Source organism: Mustela putorius, unplaced genomic scaffold (genome assembly GCF_011764305.1).
Source record: "Mustela putorius furo isolate JIRA1106 unplaced genomic scaffold, ASM1176430v1.1 tig00537297_pilon_pilon_pilon, whole genome shotgun sequence".
Classification (NCBI taxonomy): Eukaryota; Metazoa; Chordata; class Mammalia; order Carnivora; family Mustelidae; genus Mustela; species Mustela putorius.
The window spans coordinates 648,715-666,270 of NW_025422435.1; the positions used below are offsets into that span (position 1 = coordinate 648,715).

At 50.3% G+C, this 17,556-nt stretch overlaps 1 protein-coding gene across 1 annotated transcript; it reads right to left on the minus strand.

The window, feature by feature from the left end:
• Positions 1 to 479: 479 nt before the first annotated feature.
• Positions 480 to 4,562, minus strand: LOC101687422 (uncharacterized protein CXorf49 homolog). Its single transcript, XM_004777249.3, has 6 exons — positions 3,058 to 4,562; positions 2,331 to 2,487; positions 1,707 to 1,786; positions 1,394 to 1,439; positions 751 to 792; positions 480 to 641 (listed from the first exon to the last, which is right to left on the minus strand). Exons 1-5 carry the CDS (start codon positions 4,366 to 4,368, stop codon positions 752 to 754), a joined length of 1,635 nt encoding a protein of 544 aa, XP_004777306.1. The 5' UTR covers positions 4,369 to 4,562; the 3' UTR covers positions 480 to 641; position 751.
• Positions 4,563 to 17,556: the final 12,994 nt, after the last annotated feature.

The following is a 17,556-nucleotide window of genomic DNA, read 5'->3' on the forward strand; positions in this document are numbered from 1 at the left end:
AGTGATCAAGGACGCTCAGACAGCAGAGCAGGGAGGCTGGGAGGAGCAGGACAGCAATCCCAAGGAGGGAAGGGAAGGGGGGCTGCTGCGGCTCTGGCAGGGGTCCTGAGTTCCTGCTGAAGGGGGATGGGTCGGGGGCAGGGGATGAACGGGAAGCACCCCCCCAGACTCAAAAAGAGAGGGACATGAGGGAAGAACCTGAAGGGGACCTGCGGGGGAAAGGGAGCAAATGCTCAGGTGGCCAGACAGAGCCCACGCAGACCCCAGAGGGGGCACCCAGCACCCAGCACCCAGCACAGGCCCACCCACTCTCCCCACAAGGAGAAGGCCTACCACAGGACCCAGGAGGTCCTGTTCAGGCAAAGGCTGGGGCAGGGAGCAGCTCCCTGCCCCGCCCCTCCCCTCCCCTCTCCCACCCCTCCCCACTGCCGGGCCCAGCCCCCTCACCCCACAGAGAGGGCAGACCACAGACCTGAGAGGTACTTTAATTTGAAACTGCTGTGAATGGGGCTGGGGAGGGGGCAAAAGAACAGGGAGAGGAAGTCTTGGCCGAGGTCGAACAGGAGGGAAGCGGCTTGGCCACAGCTCCCTGGCTCCAAAGGCACCAGATGCTCCTCCTGCGCAGAGATGCTGGGCTCAACCTGTCCGACAGAGCAGGCTCAGGGAGGAGCAGCAAGCCAGGGCCAGCCCCCGCCCTGCTGCACGGGCCACCGCCACGGTGCAAAGGGGAATGGAGTGTGTAACACTCACTTCAAAGGCTCTGGAACTTGTCAGTCAGGGACCGCATGGCCGCTGAAACAGAGACAGGCGTAAGCAGACCCTCCAGACGTGGGGAGAGAGGAGCCCGTCCCCCTGTCCCCGTGGGGAACCGCCTAGCCCTGCAACCTGAAACCCCCTCCAGCCCCTATCCCAGGAGTGCAGGCCTGACTCACTCAACCACCACCTCCATTCACTATGGACACATCCTCTAAAGGAACGCGATGTGCAGGTACTTCTCCAGCTTTGGGGCACATCCGACTCGGTCAGACTCGGACACACACACACACACACACACACACACACACGTCTTGCAAGCCATACCAAAGAACTGTTAAAGGGAAAATCAAGGCAGCATCTGCAAACGTCCTAAAGGAGGGAGACCTGTGCGACCTGTTCCCGCCGGCAGAGCGGCCACGCAGGAGAGGCACGACTGAACCGCCTGTGCGCACACCTAGCTGCACACGCACTGTAGGCTCCCGGGTCAGGCCTGCCAGGGTCTCCTCCCCACAGGAACGATGGTCCCTGGGAGGCCGCCTGCACCTGCAGCCCATCTCGGGTCCTGCCCTGGGGACCCCCACCCCACCCCGCAGCCTGCCTCTGCCCCAGCCCGGCCCCAGCCAGAGGTTCCTCATACCAAGCTGCTCTTTGAGATCGTCTATTTCTCTCTGTAGCACGAGACACTAGGCCGGCAGACAGCAGACACAGAGAGAGAAACCATTAGTATCCTCTGGCTTCCTCTCTCCTCCACCTCCCCCTCTCCCGCGGGTACTACATCCCCAGGCCCAGTGGCTAGACCCCCAGAGGCTCCTCAGTGGAAAGGCGGTACCTTCCCTCTGTGGCGAGCAGATCGGGGTGGGCGGGCGGGGGCACCCAGGTCAGTCTAGCCTGGACCCGGATCCCACCCTCTAGTTTGGGCCTGCCTTTCTAGGAGCCACAGGAAGCATTACCCGAGGACAGTCCTGTGCGCCAGCTGGCGGCGGCTGCTGCCTCTCTGGCCTTGGGGGCTGGTCAAGTGGCTCCTGGTCACCTGAGAGGGAAAGAACATCCAATCCAGCTTCCAAGGCCCCCAGGGAGGTGCAAAGGGCCTCAGCGGGGTCCAACGTGAGGCAGCACCACCCTCTGCTGGCAACCAGTGGCCCCTGCTCCGCCAGCGGCTCCAACCTTCTCTCTGGACCCATACCCCCTGTCCCCCAGGGGCAGCCAGCCCATCCTTGAGGGTGGGCCCCAGGGACCGTGGCTCTGGCTCGGACTCTCCCAGAGCAGCATCGACAGCCAGCCCCTGGCAGGAGCAACGCGCCCAAACAGGACTCCAGAAGAAAGGCTCCGTGCTGCTGAAAGGCTGGCTGTGTCCGGGGCTGCAGTTTGGGGCACTGCCACGCATCACCCTTGCTGCACAAACCCCACGTGGGGGAGGACGCGGCTTAAGGTCGATCCTGTCCACATCCCACATCCTGTGCGAGAAGCTGCCCGGGGAGGCGGGGCGCAGAACTCAGCCCCCAACAGAGCCAGAGCCAGAGGTTCCCCTCCTCCTCCCCTCTCCCCCGCACTCCTCTGACACCCACAAGACTCACCGGAGGGTGCAGGCCCTCTGGGCAGGACGTCTCCCTGGCTCGGAGCCAAGGGTTCCGAGCTTCCTGGGACTTGGGGGGCTCTGGCCTGGAGGTCGCCAGTGCTGCATTCTCCACGATGCATGCACAAACAAGATGGTCCTGGCCTCTGTTTTGGAAGCTAAAAGAAAAATTTCTCACCCATCTGGCCTTGGGATGTGTGTGTGTGTGTGTGTGTGTGTGTGTGTAGGTGTACCCACGTGTGTATAAGAGCTGAGGTGAGGCAGGGAATGGGCAAGGGAACTCAGAGCCCGATCTGGCTGGCACCTTCTCCCTCAATCAGCCCCAGGCCAGGAGGCAGGGCTGAGCCAGGGAGACGAGTAGGCCACTGACAAAGCCCAGGCAGCTAAAGCCTGAAGGGTCATGGTCCAAACTTTGAAGGGGTTCCTGGCTTCCAATCAGCTACCAGTCCTCCCTTCATCCAGACCCCTCTCTGGGGGAAGGAGGCAGGAAACGTGCCAAGGGTTCAGAACGGTGCCGGGCTCACACGCAGTGCTACCCCAGGTTAATACCTGCCCCCGTGAAAACGACCGACGAGCCGATCTGCCACCCCAGTGATCCCAATGACCCAAGGGCACCCACGGCAACCCCTGAAGTAGGGACAGAGGCAGCATGGGTAAAGAACTGGGCAGAGCCGGAGGGGCAGGGGGAGAGGAAGGGCACCCAGAGAGAAGGAGCATGGCCTACTCACCTGGCCCTTTGGGAATGCGTCTCTGCTTGAGTCAGTGCCTTCTCCTGCCGACGCCACCACCTCCGCCTCCCGAGTCCTCCTGGCCACCGATTTCTTCCCGGCCCCCGTGTGCTTGGGCTGTTTGATTCCCCAAGGGCCCACGGAATGCTTCTTGGACTTGCCAAGCAGCGGGACACCAGAGATTGGGGGGAAGGTGGCCGGTTCCAGGGGAGCTGCCGAGACTCTCTGCCCCCAGGAAGGAAAGCTTTTCCCCGAGGTGACTCTTGAGGGGCCCCCTAGGGATTTCTTCTCCTGGGTCACCTTCCTCCTAGAGGTGGCCCGGGGCAAGCCGCCTGCAGCAGCAGCAGCAGTCGCAGCAACAGCAGTAGCTCCCCGGTAGGTGGGCCTGCTCTCCCCCTTCCCCCAGACCACGCTCTGCATTTTCTTGGAGGAGGGCATGTCCAGCTCTCCGATGGCCTGCCTCTCCACAACCGAAGTGAATCCTCGGGGAGCCGAGGTCAGGAAAGGGCCCGGCACGTGCAGGAAATTCTCCCTGATGCGGAAATTCGAGTGTCTGGGTGTGTCCCCGGGATCCTCGGGGCTGCTGGGCTTGGCCTGGCCTCCTTCTTTGGAGTAAATGCTCACCCTCATCAGCTGTATCTCCCCGAACTCATCGGAGGACTCAGGGTCGGAAGGCAGCGGGGCGCCCAGGCCTTCGGCGGTGGCGGCGGTGGCGGCGGAGGGCCGCTGGCGATCCGCCCTGGCATTCGCCCTGCTCTTAGCGCCTCTTCTCGGGTTCCCCCAGGCTCGGCTGCCCTCGGGCCCAGCCACGCGCAGCCCGGCGGCGGCGGAAGGCGGCTGCGACTCCACGCGGCCCAGAACGAGCGCGCCTCGCCCACTGGGCCCCGCGTCGAGGCCCGCCCAACCGCCCGACGCTTCGGCTGCGCAGCTCTCGGGGGACGGGTTTCTCCGCAGGCCCAGGGCGTCGCGGTCTGTCAGCTGCTGCACGATGTCTGCCGCGGACTCGTCAGCCAGGTGGGCCGCGTAGTCCGGGGCGTCCCCCTTGTCGTCGGCCCGGGAGCCGGGGCGGCCTTCGCGGCCCCACAGCACCGGCCCTCCCGCTTCCAGCACTTCCCGCTCGGACTCGAAGCCCTCGGCGTCTGCGAACCCGCCCTCGCCCTCGCCGCTCCGCGGCAGGCCCACATCCAGACCTACTCCCGGGGCTCGCGGGGCCCACGGGGCCCCGGGGCCGGAGGGGCGGACGCCGGCCTGCTCCCCGCCCTCGGGGCCGAAACCCGCTCCCCAGACAGACCCCTCATTCGGAGTGCTCATGCCGGTGACGCCGCGCAGCCGGGCTTTGAGGGAGACGGCCGCCCTGGTCCCGGCGTGACGGGTGAGAGGCGAGGGCGCCTGAGGGGCGGCGGGAGTCGCTCGGCCTCCGGACGACGCGGGCCCTCACCACAGGCTCCACGCCACGCGGCGTGGCGTTGAACCGCTCGAGATCGCCTCAAACAACGTGCGGCTTGCGCGCGCCTCCGGCGGGACTGCGGCGGCTTCCTCATTGGTCCGCCCCCCACCAACCAGTGCGCCCCTTGTTGGCCCGCCCCTCGAGGCCCTAACCAATGGGGTCGAGCGCCGTTGGTTCGCCCTGCAGCGGGTGGGAGCTGGGTGTCTGTGAGTCCTGTCGTTGCTTCGGGCTGTTCTGGTCCCGCCTCCCTTGCCCAGAACCTGCTTTCCACTTAGAGTCACCGCTCTGAGCTTCCGTCTCTCCATCCACCGAGTCGGGGGGCGGCGGCACCTGTCTCCCGGGTCTTGGGGACGAAAGGTCGGGACGGAGGTGAGGCACGGAGCGCACAGAGGATTCGCCGGCCTGTTTCCCACAGTGGCACTTAGGACCCGATGGGAAACTGGGCACGGGAAGCCCGCAGTCACCGATCAGGGGATGGGGGGGGGGGCGGGAGGCGGGCATACTTTCCCTGCGAAGGGCCCGAGAGCAAACGATGTCATATTTACGCGCCTTTCAGTCTTTGTCGCAATCACTTGACCACGATGGACCATCAAGTTGGTCCGTGACTCTCTGCTCCGGGAACTGTATTGGCAGGCAGGTCTGGTGCACAGGCCGGGCTTTGCCCCCCTCCTGCCGGCCCCTCCTCCTCCTCTCCGAGGCGGTTCAAAAAAAGAGGGAATCCCAGCCGCCAGTGCAGGCACCAAAAGCTGCTCACCATCAATCACCATTGCCGGAGGTGTGAACTAAAACCTCGAATCGGTGTTCAGAATCTGGACTTGGGACGATCAAAAGAGCTGAACCATTCCAAGGGTGGCAGTGGTTGTGAGCAAAGCGGTGCTTTTGCCCTCTGGGTGGGGGTGGGGGCCCAGGGCAGCCTTTTGGGAGGTATTTGGCAGAATCGATGCAAAGCAACTTATACAATAGGTGCCACATGCCCGGCGCTCACGTAAGCACTGTAGTTAACTAGTCACGCGCCCACAAGACAGGCGTAGGGTTGAGGTACCCTCGGTTACCGCCCTCTTTCAGGGGAGGAAACGGGCACTGAGAGGTTGAGCCACTCGCCCAAGGTCATCAGGATTGCTGGGATCCCTGGCAGGATCAAAAGCACGCAGTCTGGGGGCAGAGTGCTCGCTTTGAGTGGAAAACCTTAAAGCGGAGAACACCCACATTCCCTAACTACCATCCAGAAAATCTGCTGCCGGTGCTGCTTCTGGAGACTCGCTCATTCCCGCAGTGGGTAAGGAAGGGCACGTGCGCTAGGACGTTGGTGATGAGAAAAACTGGGAACACTCCAAGTTCCCAGCAGTGCGGAGAGGGATGCAAGCAACGGGAAGTGTGCATCCCGAGGATGGGAAAGGCGGCAGTCAGAAGGAACGCGAGAGGCCACGTTTACAGGTTTCAAAGCACCCTGGTGACTGAATAGAGCAATTTGGAGGTCAGTGGAGCTGGACACACATTGGCAAATAATGAAATGAATTGAAAACCACCAACCACTCCTATATTGAGACTAGGTAGAGGTGTAGGTACAAGAATGTCGAGAGGTCTGGAGCAAGGTACAGCTAAGTAGGCCTAACAGTGGTGGTGGCGGTGGGGGTGGGGCGCCAGTGGTCTCAGATTTTCCTGACACTACGGGTTCCCAGCTTCTCTGAGCTGAGCAGTCATGACATCTGGGGACTGGTCCCTCTCTCCCTTGGCTTCTGTGAGGTCCCGGCCCATTAGAATTTCCCTTGCTTGCCACCCAACCCCTACTCCAAGGGCCCTCCCTTCCTTCCATGCTTCTCCTTCCTCTTTCCCATTCATACTCTTCTGTCTGCCCCTTGCTTCTCTCCTTCCCGCATCCTACTCTGGCTGATCCCCAGGAGAGGCCTGGGGTGCCTGAACACTTCTCGTCTGTGTGAGCTCCGAGGCCCAGTGTCATGTCACTGGGTCTGCACCCGAGAAGCCTACCGTGCTGGAGAACATCACAGAGCAGGGGAGACTGGGCACACTCTAACTCTGCGATGAGCCTCCTCCTCCAGCGTGCCCCCCCCCCACCGCTGTCCCTGCCTGTGTGTGGAAAACGCCCTCTCCCACTTCTCCCACTGACTCTTAAAGTCATGGTGCTGTTTCAGACATGCTTAAATTGGTCACGGAGGATACAGTAGCATCTCTTCTCCCCACCGCCCTCCTAGGGAACATTGCCGTTGGAGCCAGTGGAAGCCTCCTTGTCCCTATCCCCCGCAGACAGAATCCTGGAGCCTTTTCACACCTTCCGCACTCTCGTCATCCCTGGGGCTCTCGTGTCTCCTCTTTGCTTGCACCCTATAGGTCTCCACCGGCGTCCGCAATCCCTGCTGACTCCCTCCCTTCAGCCTCGCCCTGCTCCGATAGCGGTTTCAACTTAACCTGTTTGGTCTGCGGCAGGACCGCTGTCAGGGCATCCACTTGGCCGCCCTGGCGCGATAGCTTCTTACCACACAGACCAGTGATCCATTGTGGGGGTTTTCACCCCAACTGCCACGTGTATCGGTTGTCAAGTTGAGGACTGGAGAAGTGACCGCTGCCATGGTCCATGACTGGGTCTCTAGTCCCAACTCCATTTATTACCAGGGTCTCCTCAGCCCCAGTCTCGCCAGGCCCTGTCGTGACACTGTGGGTCTCCAGAATCAGTGTCACCTCGGACCCTGTGTCAGATGGTTCCAGGCATGTCTGAGTATTCCTCTCTCCCCAGGGCACCATCCCCTGAGAAATGGCAGTCCTTTTCTGTAGAGAAGGACAGTGGCATCACAAACCGTATATATACTGACCTCCTGGTTTCCAGACCCTTCCTCCTCAGGACTCCTCCACCTCTTCAGTCAGTGGGGCCGGTCTCAAAACCGCCTCATGACCAGGAACGGAGCAAGAAATTGTGACTCTTTCCTGGGACGACCAGCCTCTTCCTCTTGCCTTTTTCGGGCCGCTGTTGCTCCGAGGGAGCCAGGCTTTTGGAACCATCCTCTCAGCTCCGTGCCAGTCGCCCTTGCCAGTTGTTACTAGAAACACGGTCTCCTGGAGTCTCTTAGTCAAGAGCCACCCCAGCCCTCTGTTATGTCAGCGTTCCCTCACTCCCATGGATGGGGATGAGCCCGGGCCAGGACCACCTTCCTTCCGTCATCTGCCCTGGCCTGCAGAGGAGAGCAACCGCCGAACTTCTTGGTGATGCTGCCCCCTCCCCCACCAGAACACTCCTGATGGCTTTGGTGCATGGTGTGTCCTCTGGGCCCTCCCGTGGCGCATAGCCTTCTGGCCTCACGTGTTCTATCTGTTCCACCAGGCCTGCCTCACTCAACCTCTTTGTTCCTTCCTCTGCCACCTGCTCGTCCAGGGCAGGGACTCGCACTTCTCTCCGTGTGGGCCTTCAGCTTCTTAAAGCTTTGGAGGGCCATCCTGGTGGTGAATTTGCTCCCTCTCCTGGAGTCCCCGCCAGTATGGGAAATCCCGTGGGATGAGAAAGTGCCCCCCACTCAGTAAAACCTGCTTACCCAGTCTTCTCTTCCTGTCCTCTTGATCCAGCACCCTCAAACTCCAATCCCAAGGCTATTTCCCCTGCTCCTGCCAGTACAGAGCAGCTATTTCTGGAAACTGCCTCGGTGTATCATTTCTTTTCTCCCTTATCAGGCTTGGCATAGCCCCAGCCAGGTTATGGAGAGAAGATCAGGGCTTCCGCTGGGAGGGGCCCCTGCGGTTGGTGGGGAGCATTCTCCACAGCATCTATCAGCACAAGGCACATGCTGGCTCTTGCTAGGGAGCAAAGGGCCACCCTGAAAGCTCCGAGGCCTCAGGGGCTGGGGCCCCAGCACCAAGGAGTCAAGTGGTACGTGAGAACACATCTATCTAACCCAAAAGACGGTAGTCCTGGAGAAACAGAGGTACAAAAAGACGTAAGAAATGTATACAAGTCACAGCAAAGCAACATCTGTAAATTCACCCCTAGTTTGAATGCATTAATCACCAGGTATAGAGAGCGTCCACCCAGTGTAAGACCCGGTGCATTCCACTGTGTGCTCTGGTGAGGCGAGGTTCTTCCGATAACGCCCTAAACCCACTGAGAGGGAAAAGGCTGAGGACGATCTACCGAGAGTTCAGCCTCTAGTGTGCGCCGTCGTGGCCATCATCACAACACACAAAGTAGCCCTTTAAGGCAGAACGTGTTCCCAGAGACAGAACTGGACATTTTTTTCTACGATTCTATTTATTTATTTGAGACAGAGAGAGTGCACGCAGAGGGAGAAGCAGACTCCCCCCTGAGCAGAGAGCCCTAGGTGGGGCTCGATCCGAGGACCGTGGGACCATGACCACAGCTGAAGGCATTCTCTTAACCAACTGAGCCACCCAGCCGCCCCCAGAATTGGGGAGTTTATAATGATAAAAGGATCCACCAGTATGGGAGACATCACAGTTGTAAACTTAGATGCGCGAAAGTACAGAGCCTCAAAATACATACAACAGAACTTGACAAAATTGATGGCAGAACTAGCACATTCAACGGTGGTATCCGGAGGCTTTACTACTCTGTCTCAATAATTGACAGAAGGACTAGACAGAAAATTTGTGAGGATATAGAAGACCTGAACGGTCTTGGTTTTAGCTTGAACTAATGGACACCTACAGGATGCTCCATTCAAGAGCTGTTGCGTACACCTCCTTTTCTTTCTTTTTCTTTTTTTAAAATTTTGTATTTAATTTCAACGTAGTTAATGTATACAGCATTACGCCTTTCAGGGGTAGAATTTAGTGATTCATCATCAGCTGCATATAACACCGGGGGCTCATTTCATCAAGTGTCCTCCTCAATGCCCTTCTCCCACTTCCCCCATCCCCTACGCACCTCCCCTCCAGCAATTCTCAGAACTCGGGGATTGTTTCCTAGAGTTAAGAGTCTCTTCGGGTTTGCCTCCCTCTCTGTTTTTGCCTTATTTTTTCTTCCCTTCTCCTAGGTTCACCTATTTTGTTTCTTCTATTCCACATTCTTTTCAAGTCCACATGCTCATTTCCTGGGATAGAACATGCTGAAGGCCATGAAGCTGATCTCAACAGCTTTGAAGGGATCTAAATTATGCAAGGATTTAACGCTCTCGTGGTAGAAGAGTGTGTGAGACTCAACACCACCCAAGAAATGCTTCAAGGAAAATAATGATCTTAGGGAACAGCCAGCTTTCGGGTCAAGGAGGACGATTTGGGGGGGCATCTGGAGATGTTGAGGATATTCGGGTCCTTTCTGTTCACTCACCCTCTTCACTCCCACCTGATGACCCTGGTTCCCATTTTCCTGAGAGTAGAGGGCAACTGGCAGAAAACTTCCTTCCATCCTTATAAATGTGTCCCTCCATTTGGGATCACTCGTATCAATGTACTGTCATGTCATTTCTCCTAACTTAAAAAACCCCTCTTCTGATCCCACTTTCCATTTGAGCGCCCCCACATTTCCCTGTTCGGCCTTACAGAAGAACTCCTTTGAAGAGTTGTGTCAGGGCAGCTGGGTAGTGCCGTCCGTTGAGCATCCGACTCTTGATCTGGGCTCAGGTCGTGGTCTCAGGGTGGTGAGATCGAGCCCTGTGTTGGGCTGGGCGCTCAGCCTGGAGTCTGCTTGAGATTCTCTTTCCCTCTGCCCCTCCTGATCATGCTTCCTCTCTCTCTCTCTCTCTCTAATAGGAAAATAAATCTTAAAAGAATAAGTTGTTCATACTGTTTCAAGTTCCTCTCCTCCCGTTCAGTCCTCCTCTCTGTTCGAATCTCACAAAGCGTTACTGAATGCTTGCCACCTGCTGGGCACTGTTCTAAGACCTGGGGCTACATTGGTGAACAGGGCTAAAGGAACTTCCATTTCTGTCATGGACCTATCATCCATCTCTTCCAAATCTTCAAATATCTTCATTCCTTTGTTCTTGGAGTATGCCTTCCCAGAGCGTGCTCCAATCTTTGTTGATTGCTAAGGGTGCTGCATCAATTCTAGAACATTCCTTTGCTAGGCACCCAAGTGCGGTCTGGGGCCTCTCGGAACCCACTTTTTTCTTGTTGTTTTCTGTTTACAGTGTTTTTGATGAGACACATCCTCTGGGTACTTCCTGAGAAAAGACACATGATAAGTGACTTCTTTTGAGAATTTACCTGGGCAAAGTTTGTCTTGATCTCATTCTTAATTGGTACCTAGATGAATAAATTTCAGGCTGAAATTTCCCCCCAGGGATTTTGAAGGCCTTGATCTACTCTCTGGTTTTTTTTTTTTTTTAATTAACTTCCAATATCACTTTTCAGAAGCGTGCCATGATTCTGAATGCTGTTATTAGTCCCAATCCTGTTTACGGATAAATTTGTGTAATCTTCACCACCATTAGGATATAAAATATTTTCATTATGTTTAAAATTCCCCTCACTCTACCCTCTATTTAAACCCTCTTTCCCATCCTAAATCTATGCTAACCAGTGATATGTTTCCTATTCTTATATTTGTACCTTTTCCAGAATTGTATACAAGCATAATGATAGCATGTTATCTTTTGTGTCTTGTCCTTTCATTTAGCAAAATGCATTTGTGATTCATCAAAATTGTGCAAATAGCAATTGTGCTCTCCTTTATGTTGGCTAAGTAGTATTCAATTTTGTGGATGCATCAAAGTTTGCTTTTCATTCATCTGTTAAAAGACATCTTGATTTCTTTAATTTTTGAACTAGTATGAATAAAATTGCTATGAGCATTCATGGAGAAGTTTTTTTGTAAACATAGGTTTTCATTTCTCTAGCTCTAGGGAAAGCACTCAGAAGTGACATTACTGGGTGCTATGGTTATTCCGTGTTTGCTTGTGTAAGTAATTGGCAAACTGCTTTACAGAGCAGATGTACCATTTTGCATTCCCTTCATCAATATCTTAGCATTCCATTTACCTCCAATCTTACCCAGCACTTGGTTTTGTCAGTATATTTTAATTCAGCTATTGTAATAGGTATGTAGTGGTATCTCATTTTGTTTTAGTTTGCATTTTCCTAATGGCTAATAACACTTTTTCATGTGCTCAACTGCTATTCTCATATCCTCTTTTTTTTTTTTTTTTTTTTTTTTTTTTTTTTTTTTTAAGATTTTATTTATTTACTTGACAGAGAACACAAGTAGGCAGAGAGGCAGGCAGAGAAAGAGAGAGAGAGAGAGAAGCAGGCTCTGCACTGAGCAGAGAGCCCGATGCGGGGCTCGATCCCAGGACCCTGGGATCATGACCTGGGCCGAAGGCAGAGGCTTTAACCCGCTGAGCCACCCAGGCGCCCCGATTCTCATATCCTCTTTGGTGAAGTGTCCACTCTTAATTAAACTATTCATTTTTTTAAAATTAGATTTTTTAAAAAGATTTTACTCATTTGAGAGAGAGCGAGATTTTGAGAGAGTGAGAGAGAAAGAGAGCTCGAGGAGGGGGCAGGCAGAGGGAGTAGCAGACTTCCCACTGATCAGGGAGTCTGATATGGGGCTCAATTCCAGGACCCTGGGATCAAGACCTGAGCCCAAGGCAGATAGATGCCTAACCGACTGAGCCGTCTAGGTGCCCCAAGCTCTTGATTTTCTTATTGTTGTGTTTTAAGAGTTCTTTGTATACTCTGGATCACAGCTGAATATATAATTTACAAATATTTCTATGTATTATTTATTTGTTTTTTAATTCTCTTAACAGGGTCTTTCTCAGAATGAACATTTTTAATTTTCATGAAATATAATTTAACACTCATTCCTTATTATTTCTTACATGTTTTTGGTGTTATGTCTTAGAATTATTCGTATATCCCCAGGTTATGACAAAATCTTCTTGGATTTCTCTCGCCGGTACTTTGTGATTTTGAGAATAAAGATCTTGTATATATTTTGTTAGATACATCCCTAAATATTGTAAATTATATTGGTTTTTAAATTTTTGGTTTCCATTTGTACATTTATTGTATATAGAAGTACAATTGATTTTTGTTAACGATGTTGTATCCTGTGATCCTACCAAACTCATTTGTTAGTTATGAGAATTTTTAAAATAGATTTCATGGGATTTTCTATTTAGATAATCATATTGCCTATGAATATGGTCAGTTTTATGTCTTCTTTTCCTATTGGAATGTCTTTTATTTATTTTTCTTGAATTTTTATACTAGCTAGGATTTTCAGTATGATGTCGAATAAGAATGGTAATTATGGACATCCTTGCCTTATTCTTTATCTTAGAGGGAAACCAGTTAGTTTTTCACTATCAAGTATGTTAGCTGTAGGTTTTTTATAGATGCCCTTTAGTAGGTTGGGGAAGTTCCCTTCCATTCATAGTTTGCTGAGTTTTTGTCTTGAATAGATGTCAAAGGTGTTTTCTTAATTACTTGTCATGATGGCATGACTTTTCTTTTATAAAATATAATATAATGTCTTTAATTTGAGGGCTTTAAATTGAGGTGGTGCAGTTGGTTAAGCATCTGACTCTTGGTTTCGACTCGGGTCATCATCTCATGGCTTGTGAGATTGAGCCCCTCAGTGGTCTCTGTACTCAGTGATGAGTCTGCTTGAGATTCTCTCCCTCTACCCCTCCCCCAACTCATGTGTGCACATGTACTCTCCCTCTCTCTCTCAAATAAATAAATTTTAAAAAATAATGGCTTTAATTGATTGTTTTAACATTGAACAAACCTTGTATTCCTGGAATAAGCATCACTTGTTTGAGATATATTTTTCTTTATATACATTGCTGAATTTGATTTGTTAATATTTTTTAAGTAAAAAAATTTTTTTAGGGGCACCTGGGTGGCTCAGTGGGTTAAGCCTCTGCCTTCGGCTCAGGTCATGATCCCAGGGTCCTGGGATCGAGCCCCACATCGGGCTCTCTGCTCTGCAGGGAGCCTGCTTCCTCCTCTCTCTCTGCTTGCCTCTCTGCCTACTTGTGATCTCTGTCAGATAAATAAAAAAAAAATCTAAAAAAAATTTTTTTTTAAAAGAGTTTATTTATTTGACAGAGAGAGAAAGCACAAGCAAGCCGAGTGGCAGGCAGAAAGAGAGGGAGAAGCAGGCTCCCTGCTGAATAGAGAGCTGGACATGGGGCTCAATCCCAGGACTGGAGCCGAAGGCAGACCGACTGAGCCACCCAGGTGCCCCTGATTTGTTAAGATTTTGTTGAGGATTTTTGTGTCTGTGTTCATGAGATTTTTGGTCTGCAGGTTCTTGCTTGTTTTGTTTGTTTGTTTGTTTATTTTTGGTTTTGGTATCAGGGTAATGCTGGTCTCATGAAAGGGGTTGGAAGCTCTTCTCTCCTGTTCTGTTTTTGGGAAGAAGTTTTACAAAATTGATGTTAATTCTTTAAATGTATGGTAGAATTCACCAGTGAAACCATCTGGGCCTATCATTTTCTTTTTTGGAAGGTATTTAGCAATGAATTCAGTTTCTTTATAGCAGTATCCAAGTTATCTATTCAATATTGGATAATTTTTGGTAATTTGAGGTTTTCAAGATACTGGCCTATTTCTTATAAGCTATTCAATTTATGTGCATTGACTTATTCATAGTAACATTTCCCCCCCATTTGACCAATAGCAATATATTTTCTGTATTCTTGGAATCTGGAAATATTTGATTGGTGACTTTTTTATGATGTGCATTTTGTTGTGTATTTAGTATGTATACCCTTTCACTGGAAATGTGTGCCTTTCCATTCCAGGAACTTTTCTACTCAGTCAATTTGAGCCGCTGTAATAGAATACCATGGACTGGGTGGCTTATAAATGACACAGATTTATTTCCCACAGTTCTGGAGACTGGATTGTCCAAGGTCAAGGTACCAGCAGTTTTGGTAACTAGTAAGGGCCCACTTCCTGGTTCACAGACAATGTCTTCTTACAATATCCTCATGTGATTGTGGGCCAGAGAGCTCACTTGGGTCTCTTTTATAAGGGCACTAAAGGGTCACTTTTATAAGGGCTATTTTATAGGGCGCCACCCTCATCATCTAATCCCCTCCTAAAAACATCATCTCCAAAAACTATCACACTGGGGCTTAAGTTTTAACCTTTGAATCTGGGGGGACACAAACATTCAGCCTATAGCATTGTCTTAATTTTTCCTCTCCAGCATTTTCTTTTTTTCTCTTCTTTTAGAACTGCTAGCATTTCCATGCTGGTGAGCTCTCCACACATCCATAGAGCCAAGAACACCGTTCCTAGACCAGCAGACTGGATTTTGAGATTGACAATGAAATTTTCTAAGCTCTTCTCTTCCATTATCCATTTCACCATCCCCTTTCCATGGTTTCTGGGATACCTCTGAAGCTTTAGTTTTCAACCTTTTTTTTTTTTTTAAAGATTTTATTTATTTGTTAGAGAAAGGGAGAGAGAGAGAGCACAAGCACAGGCAGGCAGACTGGCAGGCAGAGGCAAAGGGAAAAGCAGGCTCCCTGCCGAGCCAAAGGCAGCCACCCAACCAACTGAGCCACCCAGGTGTCCCTAGTTTTCAACCTTTAATTGAGGTTTGTGGTTTGTTTTAAATGTCCATTCTTCTATTTTCGTTTCTACAAGTTTTTTTTTTAATTTTCTGTTCCTCTTTTAAAGCATGGATGCAGTATCTTCTCTCATTTCTCTAGGATATTATTTAAAGGACTTGGAGTTTATGGTTTTATAAAAAGCATTTTTTTCTGTTCCTCATATTATATCTGCTTCCTCTGGAGTCTACTTTGCTATTTGTCTTGGTTCCTCTCATATTGGAGATCTTTTTTAAAAACATTTTATTTATTTATTTATTTATTTATTTGACAGAGGTCACAAGTAGGCTGAGAGGCAGGCAGAGAGAGAGGGTGAAGCAGGACTCGATCCCAGGACCCTGAAATCATGACCTGAGCTGAAGGCAGAGGCTTAACCCACTGAGCCACCCAGGTGTCCCTCATATTGGAGATTTTATTCAAATGCTGTAGGATCCCTGGAAGTCCATTGATAGTACATTTTGAGGCACTAACATGCTGACTACAAGTTGTATTTGTGTAAGTGTTTGATCATACTCTCTCCACCACACACTGTTTAGTGATTTCAAATTTGAAGTACTCTTCTTTCTTTCATTTTCTAGCCTTTTTAAAAAAAGATTTTATTTATTTATTTGAGAGAGAGGGAGAACAGAAAGAGAATGCGAGAGCACAGAGAGTGAAAAGCAGACTCCCCACTGAGCAGACAGTCCAATGAGGGGCTCGATCTCAGGACCCTGGGATCATGACCTGAGCCGAAGGCAGACGCTTAACCACTGAGCAACCCAGGTGACCCTTCTAAGCTTTTTTATTGTGAAAAGTAAAGTACATAAGATGATCACCAAACTCAATGGATGATCATAAAGCTAACATATTTGGACCAACCACAAAAGTCAAGAAATAGAACGTTACGAGTACTCAGAGGCTTTCCCTGTGTCCCTTCTCAATCAGTTTGCCTTTCCCCTTTCCAAAAAGTAACAACTATCTTAACTTTCATGGTAATCACTTCTTTGTTTTTCATTAGAGTCTTACGTGCAGTTATAAGGAACACTGTTAAACGTTACTCTTTTTCTCTTTTTAAAAAACGTTATGGTGGGGGTGGACAATGGGGTAACTGGGGAGATGGACATTAAGGAAGGCACGGGAACTAAGGAGCACTGGGTATTATATAAGACTGATGAATCACTGACCCAATAATATACTATATGTTAGTTAATTGAATTAAAAATTTTTAAAAAGATGTTATTTATTTATTTGACAGAAAGAGAGAGAGAGAGAGAGAGAGAGAGAGAGAGAGCACAAGGAGGGGGAGAGGCAGAGGGAGAAGCAGACTCCCTACTGAGCAGGGAGCCCGACATGGGGCTCGATCCCAGGATCCTGGGATCATGACCTGAGCTGAAGGCAGACATTTAACCGACTGAGCCACCCAGGCACCCCAATTAATTGAATTTAAATAAAAAATTTTATGTACATGGAATCTTACTGTATATAGGACAGTGTGTCTGGTTGTGTGGTAGACAGACTGGTGGCTAGGTAAATACATCCATGTTCTAATCTGGGGAATTTATGACAGTGTCTGGTCATGTGGCTGAAGTGAACTGAGGTAGCAGATGGAATTAAAGTTGTTAATCAGCTGACTTTAAGATAGAGAGATTACTCTGGATTATCTGGGTAGGTCCAGTATAATCACAAGCATCCTGAAAAGTGGAAGAGGGAGTCAGAAGAGGGAGAACCAGAGCAATAGTAGCATGAAAAAGACTTAGTATAGGGGCACCTGGGTGGCTTAGTTGTTAAGCTTCTGCCTTTGGCTCAGGTCATGATCCCAGGGTCCTGGGATTGAGTCCTGCATCAGGCTCTTTGCTCAGTGCGGAGCCTGCTTCTCCCTCTGCCCCTCTCCCTGCTCATGCTCTGCCCCTGCTCATGCTCTCCCTCCCTACCCCCACCCCCGCTGACAAGTAAACAAATAAAAAAATCTTAATAAAAAAAGACAAGAATGTCCACTTTCACCCCTGCTATTGAACACTATACTGTAAATTCTAGCCAGAGCAATTAGGTAGAAGAATAAATAATATATAAATTAGAAAAGAAGAAATGAACTATCTCTAGTCACAGATGACATGATCCTATGTAAATAAAATCCCAAAGAATCTTTTTAAAAAGCTGCTAGAGCTAATAAATTCAGAAAAGATGCAAGATACAAAATCAACAATCAAAAATTAGTTGTGTTTCTATACCAGCAATGAAAAATCCAAAAGGGAAATTAAGAAAACAATTCCATTTAAAATAACATCTAATATATCAAGAATATAAAGATATATCAAGAATATATATATATAATATATCTTGATATATATAATATTAAGATATAGCAAGAATATCAGGATATATCTAATATATCAAGAAGCTAAATACTTATACACTGAAAACTACAAAACATTTCTGAAATAAATTAACTATGACCCAAATAAATGGAAACACATCCTATGTTCATGGATTGGAAGACTTAATATTGTTAAGATGCCAGTACTTTCTAAAGCAGTCTTA